Here is a 12273-nt window from a genome sequence, read left to right as displayed (position 1 = left end):
ATTGAAATTGCCTACAAAATGTATCTGATTTGTTTTCCCTGAAAAATGACCCAAATGAACAGCTTCCTAATTGAGTTTTGCGCTTCTATCTACCCAGATCACATGTAACTTAGGTATCAAACCATCTTTTTCACTTGCAGCTACAACAGGGTTCTATTACAGTCAGTTAAAGTCTCTTAAATGCTTGTATGTGCTTCACCTGTACAGAAGAGGATTTCAGTCATAGCCTATTTGTTACTACAAAGGCTTTACTGCTCCAGAAGAGACAAGAAAACACTATTAATTACAGGTGGTGAAGTTTCTAACAATGTTCATCAAAACAAATTGTTTCATTACATATACTGAAACATTTTATACTGTTATTGATAAAATCTTTAACAGGGAGGTTCACGAAGTCCAAAGGATATCCTCTTGCAACTTTCAGAGAAAGAGAAAATGGGACAGTTGATCAGAGAAAAAGACTTATGATCTGACAACAAATATTTTGGGACAAATCCACTCTGGAAAAATAACCAGAAAGCTTTCTTTTTGTTGTGCAGAACAAAAATTTAAATGCAAGCCTCGCCAATTGTGACACAAAACGGTCTTTTCCTGCCAGTCATTGTGCTGCTCTGGTCAGTATACTATATCAAACATTTCTAAACTCAGACTGTATTTTGTTAATCTATTCTTGTTGGATTTTGGCTAAGTAAAGTCAACATAATTAAGATGCATGGGCATTTCAAGGTTTTTCCAGTGATAGTTCCTTCATGCAGGGTATCAGGAAAATCTACCATACGTTTGGCTTGAGACACTAGAGTTATTTTTTATTTAGTGGATGGGGAAAATGGCTGTTTCTCAAGTGTCATTCATTGTGTGTTCACTCTAGATATCCTTGAAACAAGTATTAATGTAAATTACATGAATGACTTTTAAAGTTAGAACTTGCAAAGCAGATAGGAAGATTTCTTTCAAAGTCAAATAATATATCTGCTATAAACTAGATTCTGCTCATCTGTAGTGAAATAAGGTAGAGAAAATAATTAACAGGGATGTGTTCAAAACTTTATATTGATCAAGTTACAGTAGCAGCATTAACAAGCTGAATATCACAGCTCCTTTCTGAAACCAGGGATTATCATTATTATAATCTAATCTATATATCATGAAGTTGAGTCAGAGATGCTACGTCACTTGCCAAGAGCTACATTGAATTTATGCAGCATTGAACCTTGTAGTCATTAGCTTTGAGCCAAGGTACAGATCCTTGCAGCACAACTATCTCAAAATTATGATTGCTGCTGATTAGACTGGGTAAACTACATCCCATGCAAAAAATTAAATCAGCAGGTTCATTAAACTCACCAATACCAGCCCAAAGTAATCTATCCCTCTAGCTCACACTATACCTGACGAGTCCTTACAAGTCGAGGTATGTCTGTCCAAATTCCATACCTGACTTGAAGCAAGGCGGTTTGCTTGGCTTGTTCATTTCCATACCATAACTCACATTGTGGCAGCAGGTCCCATCTTCGTGTTGGCAATGCCAGCATGTCAGCAGATGGAACAAGCCAAAACATTTTGTGTATTGCTTGTAAGAGCACAGAGATATCTTCTGTTACCTTTACAAGACAGAAATGTGGAAGGCCTTCTTCTCCCTTCTTTTAGCCTCCATGCCTCACAGGTTGTGTGGCAACGTCTAATCCTTTTATAACCAAATTAAACTTGCCTCCACATTCTGACACATTCCGGGCGCCCGCTACTCCCTGTCCATCGTTACTTGGGCAAGGCTCACAGGTAAGTTGACCTTCTGTGTCTTGGTATGTTCCTGGTGAGCAAGGAACGCACTGATTATGTTCTCCGCTATAAAAGGTGCCCGTGCTGCAGGTAACTGAGAAAAGAAAAGGGGAATCTGCATAAGGACTTGAATTTTGATCACATCATTTGCCTTTATTCCAAACATTTAGAGAAGATGAGTCTCTTTGGCCCCAGTATTATTAGTGGCACTTTTGCACGTTAGGCAGGATCCTCACCTGATGTAAACAGGCTGATCTAGGATCTGTGGTCTAGCTCAATTTATATCAGTGCAAGGTCCTTCTTCTATTGCTTAAGCTATCAAATGAAGTTGTACTATGCTGAAGCGCTATCAGACATATGTTGTTAATAAAACTGATGCAGTCTGAAAATAGTATACTGCAGTTAAATTAAGACAGAGTTTTATAATGTATGGGAAATGATGTGAATTTTTTGTTTATACTAGGTATATTTATGCATTGGTTTTATGGAAGAAGACAACAGAAAAATCCATCTCCTGTCATCAGTTCCAGAGATTTCTCTGAGGGCACTGTATCCCATGTAATATTTTCTTTCTTGACACTCAAATAGCCCAATTAGTAGGCATTATATATATATATGTATATATGAATCCACATACTCTTCTTACGGCAACAGGATACATAATTGCATTAAATGTTTTTCTCTGCTTGATATAGGTAATGAAAATGTATGGGTTTGTAGACACTAACACCAACAGTCTTTCAATAACAGCTTCTAAGTTCCAGCATGATGAAAATAGCCTCTGAAACAATTCATTAGAGGTCCCTATCAGATCTGCATTTAACTCCTTTTTGCTTGTAAATGACTTGGTGCCTGAAAGCAGCTGGAAAAACAGATATGCTGATTTTGAAAATATGATTCTAAGCAATTAAAAAGCTCGTGCTGCTGGGAACTACCATTAATAGTTTTGTGTTAGCACCTTGGCTCTAAAGCCTGGTAACCTGGGGAAAAGCTTAAAGAAATTAGGTATTTTACATAAAGTTAAAACAGATTTTTATAGATTTTTTTTTAATTGGACTTCTTGAGTGTTAAACATAAATATATCCATGGGTCATACATTATTTCGTGATGATGAGAGAGACAATACCAAACTAAATACACAGCATCTAGGCAAACACCATTTTATAGTTTTACAGAACTGTATTTTCATTAGGTGCTGGGAGCAAGTGGGAAATAATTACCAACAGTGCCTTGTGGCAGGCCTTGACATATATCAACTAACAGTGTAGGAAGGTATGTATGTACATACTTATTTTGTTTTCCTGCAATCATTTAACAAATTCTCTTCTGATACCTTAAGAACCTCAATGGTCCATGGACATACACCAAGTAGTATTAATTTAAATCATCTGTTATCTCAGATTTCCCGCCTGACTCACTAGGAACAAGTTAATTTGGGGTTGCTTGGTTTTTGGGGTATGGCTGAACAGAGCTGTTGGGACTTACCGCATTTTCCATCCTGCAGCACTTGCCCTGTACTGCAAGCTTCGTGCCCTTCAGTAGCTTTAGCTGGCTTCTGAGCCACTTCATATTCTGTCCCAGAAAACTGAATGTAAAATTGCTGTTTATTAATAGATTTCCTCAATGTTTTGATTGCAGTTTGCAGCTTCTGCTCCATCCTTTTCCGAACACAGTCAATGTTACAGGTGTCTAGATGGGAAATGATAAGAAAACTAGAAGCAATTGAGATTCATGCTTAAAAAGAGGTGCTTAACAAAAACCTTAGCCTACATTGTACCATGACACCTCTGTTTGCTTCACTGTCTTCTCCATATAAACTGTAGAAGCAGCTCACTGTATTTAAAATCAGGCCTTTTACAGGGCATATCAAGTAGTACACCGTGATCTATCAAACTGAGCTTCTTGGCCTGTAAGTGTACACTGAGTGCTGATCTTCTCTCCATCATTAAGAAATTTGGTTATACTGAGTGCACAAAGGAGAGGAGAGGGCTACAGAAGACACCAGTCTAGCCAGCAGAATCAAGCTGGCACTGTGCGGCAACGCCGCACTCTGCTGTACTGAGCAGCAGTGACTGGTGCTTTGTGCACTGCTATAGGAATGGTGCATTTCCCACTGTCTTGTATTTCCAGATATGTGTTCCATCTGACGTCACTATTATTTCTGAATTTTCTCAGCCAACGCTTTACTCAGTTGATTAGGAATTCTCGCCGCTTCCCTGACCACAATATGTAAGTGACGCAAAGAAGGGTACTTTCTGGCACGGTAACTTTGAACCACTTGGCTAGCAAGATACCCCTCAGAGGTTAAGAAACCTGCCTTTGAGGACTGACATGTTTATAGAATTCAACCCACATTTTCTTTGGCTGGATTTTATGGCATAATGTTTCACCTCATGAATAACTTGAAGCAATTCTTTTTCTTCCTGAAGTTTGTTATGAAAACATGAATTTACCAAATGTGTGATAAAAATGTTTTATTCCCAACAACTTACATTTTGGAGGATATTTTTAGTGTCAGTGTTACAAAACTTCTAGTTAATCTTTACGTTCTCTGTGCATCAATTAACACTTCTGCTGCCTGAAGAAATCACACTAAATTAAAATACAAGACTTAACTCTAGGCTTTGAGGGAATTTTGCTGCAATCTTTGTTCCTTTATTCTGTAATTTCATACCTGACTCCTTTCAATTAAATCTTGGAAACTGAGTTTGGAAAAGCTGTTGAATGAGGCTTGTATTAAAAGTTTGGAAGGCAGCTTGATGAAGTAGCGTCAAAAAGATGCTAACACGCAGAGGAACTGAATTATGGTTTCTCTCCTTAGACAGAGATCTTTCACAAACCTGAGACTTCTTCCGACTTCATCTCCACTTCAAACTCTGCAGTGATATGGGACACTTCTTTTGACGGTGACTTGCGGCCCCGGCGCTTTTTCTTGGAGGAATCACACTTGAGATTCACAAAGGTCACATGGCAGTTGTCTGTACAAGGGAATTGACCTCCTTTGTGTGAGAGAAGCAACACAGAAATCAAGTAGCAAAGTAGCAAGTGACAGTCTAATAAGCGGTATCTCAGCTGGATTATCATGAATGCAGCGACAGGTTTCATAACATTTCACATGCAGTTAGACACCTTTTCTGTGCAATTTTTGGTTTGCTCATTTTGCTGGTGACTGCAGGAGGCAAAAGTACAGTGTGGTGGTGCTCAGCTGCGTAGTGGTAACTTTAATTTTGTCTTTTTTCTGTGCAAGGATTAGGAAGTTCTTTACAGAGAGTAGTTAAAATCAGCTATATACAGTCACTGTATGCTTAAACCAAGCAAGAGAGTCAGTTTTCATACATTCATGAGAGCAGCAGGCCTGAGACTAATCCATAGCAAGCATGGGCTTCAAGAAACTATTGTTACGTCTTTTTCAGCAATGAAAATCACCAGATATCAAAAGACTTGAAAACCCTTTGATTAGGAGGTTTTGAAAATATATTGGAAGGTTTGAACAGAATGATAAGTCACAAGCAAGAGGAACTTAATGCATTCTTCAGTTATGTGTTACAGACAAGAACAAAGGCCACAGTCCATTGGGACACAATCATGTAAGGATCCTTTCCCTATATAAATAAGTTAATGTGAAAAACATCCTTTTTTGATAAGTGATGAAAATTCCAACTCAGGGAGAAATTTCTAGCCCCAAGCCACCAGAAGGATTGCATTTTGAGTGTGCATATTTATGGTATAATCTGTTAGACCCAGAAGTTCAGGCATGTAACAGATACACAGCAAAGAGAGCAAAGGACAAGGAAATGCATCCGAGAAGTATATTCCTATGGTGACTGTATGGACAAAAAAAGATAATTTATGACTTTAAAAATGAGTCCAATAGCCACATCTTATTAGAAGACAATACATAAGGACAAGGTAAGCATCTTAACAAGTGAGACTTGCTTTAAGCAAATACTTGGAAAATTAGGAAACTAGAAAGATAAATGTTTAGACTGCATGATAAAATACATGTCTAAATTTTAAAAATAAAATCTTTAAGCCATTAACATTTTTTGGCTACCTATTTTTACTCTTTTCTGTTCAACATTCATATAACTTCTCACTAGCAAAAGTGATATGACAGATTCACAACAGAGAATGTGTCACCAATAGACGTTTTCTGTAAGCTGCTAAGCTCTTCTAAGCAACAACATGAACTGTTTCAGTTACACCAATGTTGTGTATTAAAATCCAGAAAATTCCAAGTTAATATTAAATTTAAATGAACTTCAAATATTTTAACTGCTGTGGAAATGTACAGCAAAAATACCAAGACCTTCTTTAATTGCTTAATTTCTTCTATTATATATCAAAATAAATGTCATGATGATCTGTCAAAAATGTATCAGTTTTATAATCCTGTTTAACTTTAAAAGTGAAGTTAAAAACTAGTAATAATAAAGATTTAAAAATAAATTTTCAAACAGCACAACTACTCACTCCAGTATCACGAGTGGTCTAAGGATGTGTAACGTCAGATTTTGATTATAACTTTGATGCATAGGAGTTGTCTTGCTTCTGCAATGAGATACTAATCCAGAACAAAGCAAATAATAGCTTTCACTAGTGTATATTTTCTTTTATAAACCTAACTTGGAAAAAATAAACTGAAAACATTTCATGTAACTTTGCATTGGTCATAATTTTCTGTCTCAAGATTTTTCTTTTTCATTTTTACCAATGTCTGAAAAAGAATCAGCTTAATTCCAAATTTGTGTAATTTTGGATGAAGAGTTTTCAAAGCAACTGGTGACATTTCAGCACTGCCAGATCCAAACTCATGGCACTGTTCAGCTAAAGTGTGAAACTTGACTTGATCTTAAATTCAGAAAGCATTACTTTTTTCTGTCTGCAGTATGAAAACAAATTACATGAACAAGCAAACAAGCAAGCAAAAAATTAGAATGCTGCTTATGTGCTGGAAGAAACAACATACCTAAAACAGCTTGCTTCCCAGTATCTTTTGTTTTTTCTTTGCTGCGAGGCCGTAAGTGGCACTTTGCATCTTTAATTTTAAAACGAGCTTTCTGCTTGATTGGAGGGGCTAAGGAATCTGTTGATGTAAAATAAAAAAGCTATTGTTTGTGATGCAGATGAAACAAAATCTGAAACTTATTTTTGAAAACAGACTCAAAAGTCTTCTTGCAACACAGAAAACAGGCAGCCCAAGAGATACACACCTTGTCCAAAAGGATCCATTTCCTTAAGGTTATTTTTTTCCCATAAACACTTACTCCTGAGCCCATAAAGATCAATGCATTTGCTAGTATTGCATATACTCTGCCCATACTCTTCCCCTCCAGCAAACCTGCATATCTTGGTGGAATTTGGCTGAATTTGTCTCTTATTATGAGAAAAGTTAACTGTTACTGTTTTTTCCTGGCTCTAACTGTGACGTCCTATGCTACTTGGCTGTAGTTCTGCTCTTGCTAATGGTAGCCAGTAATAAGAATGATAGTGAAGTTATGCTGTTGACAACTGAAAACCATCCAAAGGAAATGTCTCTATTTGACTGTGGTCTATGGCTTGCTAGGTTTATTCTTCAGCTTTAGATCCAAGCCAGTCATGACTTTAAAGGCTCCAAGCACACACTGCTTAGAAAATGCAGCTGCTGGCTGACCTTCTCACAAATGCTGTGGTGGAAAAGGCTAGGCATGACCTGTCACCTGCCTGCTGCTGTGGGCTGCTCGCTGCAGTCAGAGCAAGCGGAGGACGGTTGCAGGTTAAGTGCCATAGTGCGGGTCTCTCCTTCCCTGGGAGGTAACCTGCCCCTGTGGCACAGGCAGACAGATCTGCTGCTGTGTTAACTCACTTCACAGCATCGTAATTCCTAATACATTCCGAATATATAAGAAATACACGGTTACAGAACAGGCAAATTGCAGAGAAGCATAGCAGGTAATGACACAAAGTGGGCTGACACTTCTCTCTGATGGATACTACTTCATCTGCTTCTAAGTTTGCCAGACTTCAATCATTTGAGCTGAATCTTTTTATTTATTATTTTACTTTATTTTATGCTGGTTATCAGTTTTAAGACCAATTTTGAAATGTCTCTGCAAAATAATGCAGCTATTTCCATGAACAAGATGAATGAAACAAAATGTGCTCATAAAATTCCCGTACCCTTTTTATCAGGAATGCCAAGAGCCTCTGTGCTCCTAAGCAAGGTCTTTGCAGCTGAGGACTGACCCCACTGCAGTCTGCTGCTGCTGTACTAGTGCTGGCCCCCTTAAATCAATTCCAAGTCTGTGAAGAGCTGACATTTTGATGTGCTTATTATTGCCTTGCTGGACTATGGAAAGTAAATTACACTAGATGCTCGTCTTCACTGAGTATAAATCAAACCTCCACTGCTACTATATTGACCTACCAACACGATGTGGCACTAGAGGGCAACTAAGCACTCTCCAGCCCTAGAAGAGAGGCTGTGAAAAAGCAAGCGCGTGTAGGTTGAAACACAGGCTACCTTAAGTCTGGCCTTGTGTAACTTCAGAGCTGTGCATCTTGCAGCTCAGGGAACTTCCGTTGCCTTTCCTCTAGAGGCCATGGCCCAGGTGAGCAGGAGACCACATACCTGCACAGCTGGGAAGGGTGGCATTGCGTTTCTGTTGAGCCTTGCCTTGCTGGACAGGAACACCACAGCTCAGCGTGTAGCTGTTCTCCGAATCTGCAAGGCACAACACAGAGTCAACACGCATGGCAACAGCCTCACAAAACACCTGCTCCGCTTGTCACTCCCACCACTAATACACTGCACTTGAGCAAACTTTTTAATACTGCTAAACGAAGAGACATTTAAAGTGCTGAACTGGCTGAAATAGCTTGCCAAAGCCTACTGCTTCAATGTTGACTACAAATTTTGTTTCTTCCAACCCTGAAACTTTACATTTCATGAACAGTTTGGCATGCGGTTAGCTGTAAATTAAATAATTCCATGGTGCACAAGTAGGAAATATTTTACTGTGTTTGTCTGTGGTAGAGTCCTTGTGCTTTGATCATTTCTGTAATTTAAAGAGTAAACCATGTACTTTAGTAATAACGTTAGCTTCAGACCAAGAGAACTTATTGGCAGAAACAAAAATAACATACTTAGAACCATAAAAGGGTTTATATACTGCACAGATAAAACTGTGTATTGATGCATATAAATTAGATAAATGCATGGGTAATCTCTGCTAAATTGAAAATAAAGTGTGAACAGCTCTACAGCATATAATGCCAGGACTAACATGAAAAGTAGAGACACTCTTGTGGAAAATAACCCTGTGTCAGGATGAGAACATCCATAAAAAAGTAATCTCAACCCCTAGCTCCCCTGCCCTGCAAAACTGTATAGATGAAAATTACCTGTTGCAAATGATACAGAAAAGAGGAGGGGAAAAAAAAAAAAAAAAAAAGGATGCCTGAGTTTCTATAACACTCAGCTGAACTACTGCCAAAAAATTTATTAAAACCCAGCAACTGAAACAACTGAAGTGAGAGAGGGTTTTTCCATACAATTTCCAGAGACAGATTTAGTTATACTCATTTTGTATGAGACCGTAAGACAGATTTTAAGCGGTTGCTAGGCCATCCATTGCTCCACGGTGTCCCCAGATGAACTGATGGCATTTTTATACTGCTGTGGCATGAGAGCTGGGGCTGCCACAGCATTAAATTGCTTAGTGTCCCAGTGCTCCTCTCCTGCCCCTGCCTCATGCTGTGCTCTGTCAGAGGAACCATTCACTTAATGATTTGTTTCTGCTCCTGCTCAGTCACATGATTGCAGGTTATTTCAGGACATGATGCAGAGTCCACCTTTTTAAGAAGATGCCTGGATAGGCTCAGGGGTCTCTATTTACAGTGAATAACATGATATCTAAAATTAGCAGGGAAATCAACTGTTCAGTTTTTCCTCCACTTTTGACTGAGCGATTTATTTTTTTTTCTTTTGCACCACGTTGGTTACGGTAGTTACATCTCAGTTTTTGGGGGGAATTTCATTCTTTTTTTCTTCAAATGACACCTTAAACAACTAAGGGCCAAACCTCTAATGTAACAGGCAGTCAGCTCTTGTATTTAATGTTTGGCCCAAATTTAATTTATAATGATATTTTGCTCAATTACAGTTGTTCATACCAAAAACTGAATGCACGAATCATGAATATATTAGCATAGAAAAATCATCAAGTCACATCCTAGACTTAGAAGGACAAATACTCTGTACAAACCTGGAACAAAAAGAGTATTGGATGGGCATGACAGGAAGCAGCTCTCTATTCCTCCTGTTTTACTACACACTAGCTGAGCCTTGGGATCAGGTTTGGCATTCGGGAGACATTTAACCATCTCTGAGGAGAAAAAAAAAAAAAAAGGAAGAAAAATCAAATACTGTACAACCCAGAACCTCAAACATCCACTTGTTTATAACAGTGCGGAAAGGTAGAAGTGGCAACAAAGCAAAATCACAGGTCCAGGCATTTCTGAAATAAGCACATAACAGAGAGAAGTATGTGGATCTTGTGCTTGGACTTAGAAATGAAACTCCTTCACATTTTTAGGCCTAAACACTGGATCCAATCTTTTCTTCCAATCCTCCATTTTGGGACTCCAGATCTGTTCTGTGAAATGCAGGTGTGTCTAATTATGAGCATGATGCTGCATGCACAGTGTGATCACAGAAGCAATAGGTCCAGAAGTCCTGTCCCCCCTTTTTTGAGGCAGAGCTCTCTGGTTCAGCAGGCCCACTACAACATAAATGGGAGTCACCCTCACAAAGGTCTATATATTCATATGACCAGTAAAAGCATTTTCTATTTCTCACTCCAGCTCTCACAGGCTTACATCTCAGTTCTATGCTTAAACTTCTAAAAGTAGAAAACTTCCCAGCCAAGCCGGGGTGAGGCAGTACATGCTGGGACTGGGGGTATATGGTGCCACCAGTCCTTTCAGCCACTGCTGAAATGCCCTGAGCTATGCTAGGAAGGACACTGTGACATGCACATAAGTGTCAGCTATTTCTCATCAGCACCCACCACACAACGCACATTGCAGCTCATACAATGGAAATGTCCAGCTTCTCCTCATGGCTTCATGGCAGGTTGAAGACAGAATATCCTGTAGGTCTACTCACACTGCTCTCTTTATCTGGGTGAATGACAGTTTTTATTTTAGTCGAATTTACATACAATTGTTGAGCTGTTGGACCGGTCTCTGTGCTTCCCCCTGAAGGTGACGATATGCCACTGATAATTATAATACTGCATCTATTTTAATTCAACATCTTCTGGGACTCAGATATTCTTTAAACACATATTTTTCCCTAGAAATTAGATGCATTCTCAGCTACAGCCAGTAGGTGCCATGTCTATCTGCAACTCAGATAGAGGCAGCCTCACTGCTTGCTTCTTTCCTCCAGTCATTTCCTCCAGAACTCTGCACTGAGGCTGACTGAGGTTCTGGGCACTTCTTCAAGCAGATACTTCATGCTGCGTGAGCTGGCTGAATCTCAGGCAGGTGTCTGCAGAACAGTTCTTGTTTCAGCCCCATAAAAAAATTTGTTCAGGTACGTATGCTTTTCCTCTGGCTGTTATTTGATACTTCATCCAGTCATGCTCACCTTGCAAGTTGGACTTGGCTACCTCCTGTTTAGCTCCTGACTGGCCTTGCTGCTGCACCTGCTATTTTTCCTACCCCTCATCTCACCACTGAACCACAGCAAGGTAGGGGGTATCAGAGCTGCAGCATCTGAGTCCCATAGGATGCAGTCAGACTGGTTTGGGTTGGCCAGGGCTTGGGAAAAGCCCAGTAAAGCTGGGATGAAAAAGGCCAGTTCAAATGTGGTAGCTGACATAAGCCTTGCCTGGTTTGGCATGAGTGCAGAGGAAGGGTTCCAGCAGCTGCCATTTGGATTGTGTGCCTGGCCTCACTGCTGGTTAAATACAAATAAATGCAAGTCCCTTAAACACACCTGATGTTCACATCTGAAATATGGGAATAATCATCCTCCACTTACCTCCCTCCTAAGGCCTTTTTTGTTGCTTTGGTGATGTTTATAAATAAATTATTTCTTTGGACTGAAGAGACAACACAAGTGCAAAGTGTCATTCCTGAGCTTGAAAGGATTTTGTTACTGCAAATGTAGAATGCAGCAGGGAGATGACACTCATTTTAAGCCTCATTAAAGTCATCAAATAAAACAGTGTGTATTTATGGAGAAAGATATTCTATTTTGTGTCTCTAACAGAGTATTACAAATAATGAAGAGAAATATACAATTAGGAAAATATTTTCAATACAGTCTGTTATTATGGGAACAGCATTCTTAATAGAGGGGGAGTATAACATAAAACTTCAGTGGTCTAACTGTATACCAGACTTCAGAAAACATTAGTCCCTGCTATTAGTTTAGAAACCCCTTTCCAGAGGACTAACCAGTACTTTGCAAGGGAGATGCAGTAGATAGCTTAAAACCAAACCAAA

At 39.1% G+C, this 12273-nt stretch overlaps 1 protein-coding gene across 13 annotated transcripts in view; it reads right to left on the bottom strand.

Moving 5' to 3' along the window:
• SCUBE1 (signal peptide, CUB domain and EGF like domain containing 1) overlaps window positions 1-12273 on the bottom strand; it is a 245313-nt gene that overhangs the window by 16093 nt on the left and 216947 nt on the right. For 10 of the 13 annotated variants that reach the window (XR_013941095.1, XM_080562708.1, XM_080562709.1 and 7 more), the window contains 6 exons: window positions 10023-10142; window positions 8387-8479; window positions 6746-6862; window positions 4617-4775; window positions 3262-3465; window positions 1709-1870 (listed from right to left, as the gene is read on the bottom strand). Coding sequence is in view for 12 of the 13 variants with exons in the window: in XM_080562708.1 (XP_080418834.1) it covers window positions 1709-1870; window positions 3262-3465; window positions 4617-4775; window positions 6746-6862; window positions 8387-8479; window positions 10023-10142 (855 nt within the window). In the remaining variant the exon portion in view is untranslated. The remainder of the gene's footprint in view (window positions 1-1708; window positions 1871-3261; window positions 3466-4616; window positions 4776-6745; window positions 6863-8386; window positions 8480-10022; window positions 10143-12273) is intronic. The other 3 variants (XM_080562711.1, XM_080562715.1, XM_080562717.1) reach the window with 2 other exon arrangements.

This window comes from Anser brachyrhynchus (genome assembly GCF_964034855.1).
Source record: "Anser brachyrhynchus genome assembly, chromosome: 1".
In the NCBI taxonomy this organism is placed as follows: Eukaryota; Metazoa; Chordata; class Aves; order Anseriformes; family Anatidae; genus Anser; species Anser brachyrhynchus.
Note: the sequence above shows the minus strand (reverse complement) of the source record. Positions and strands in the feature narration are given on the sequence as shown.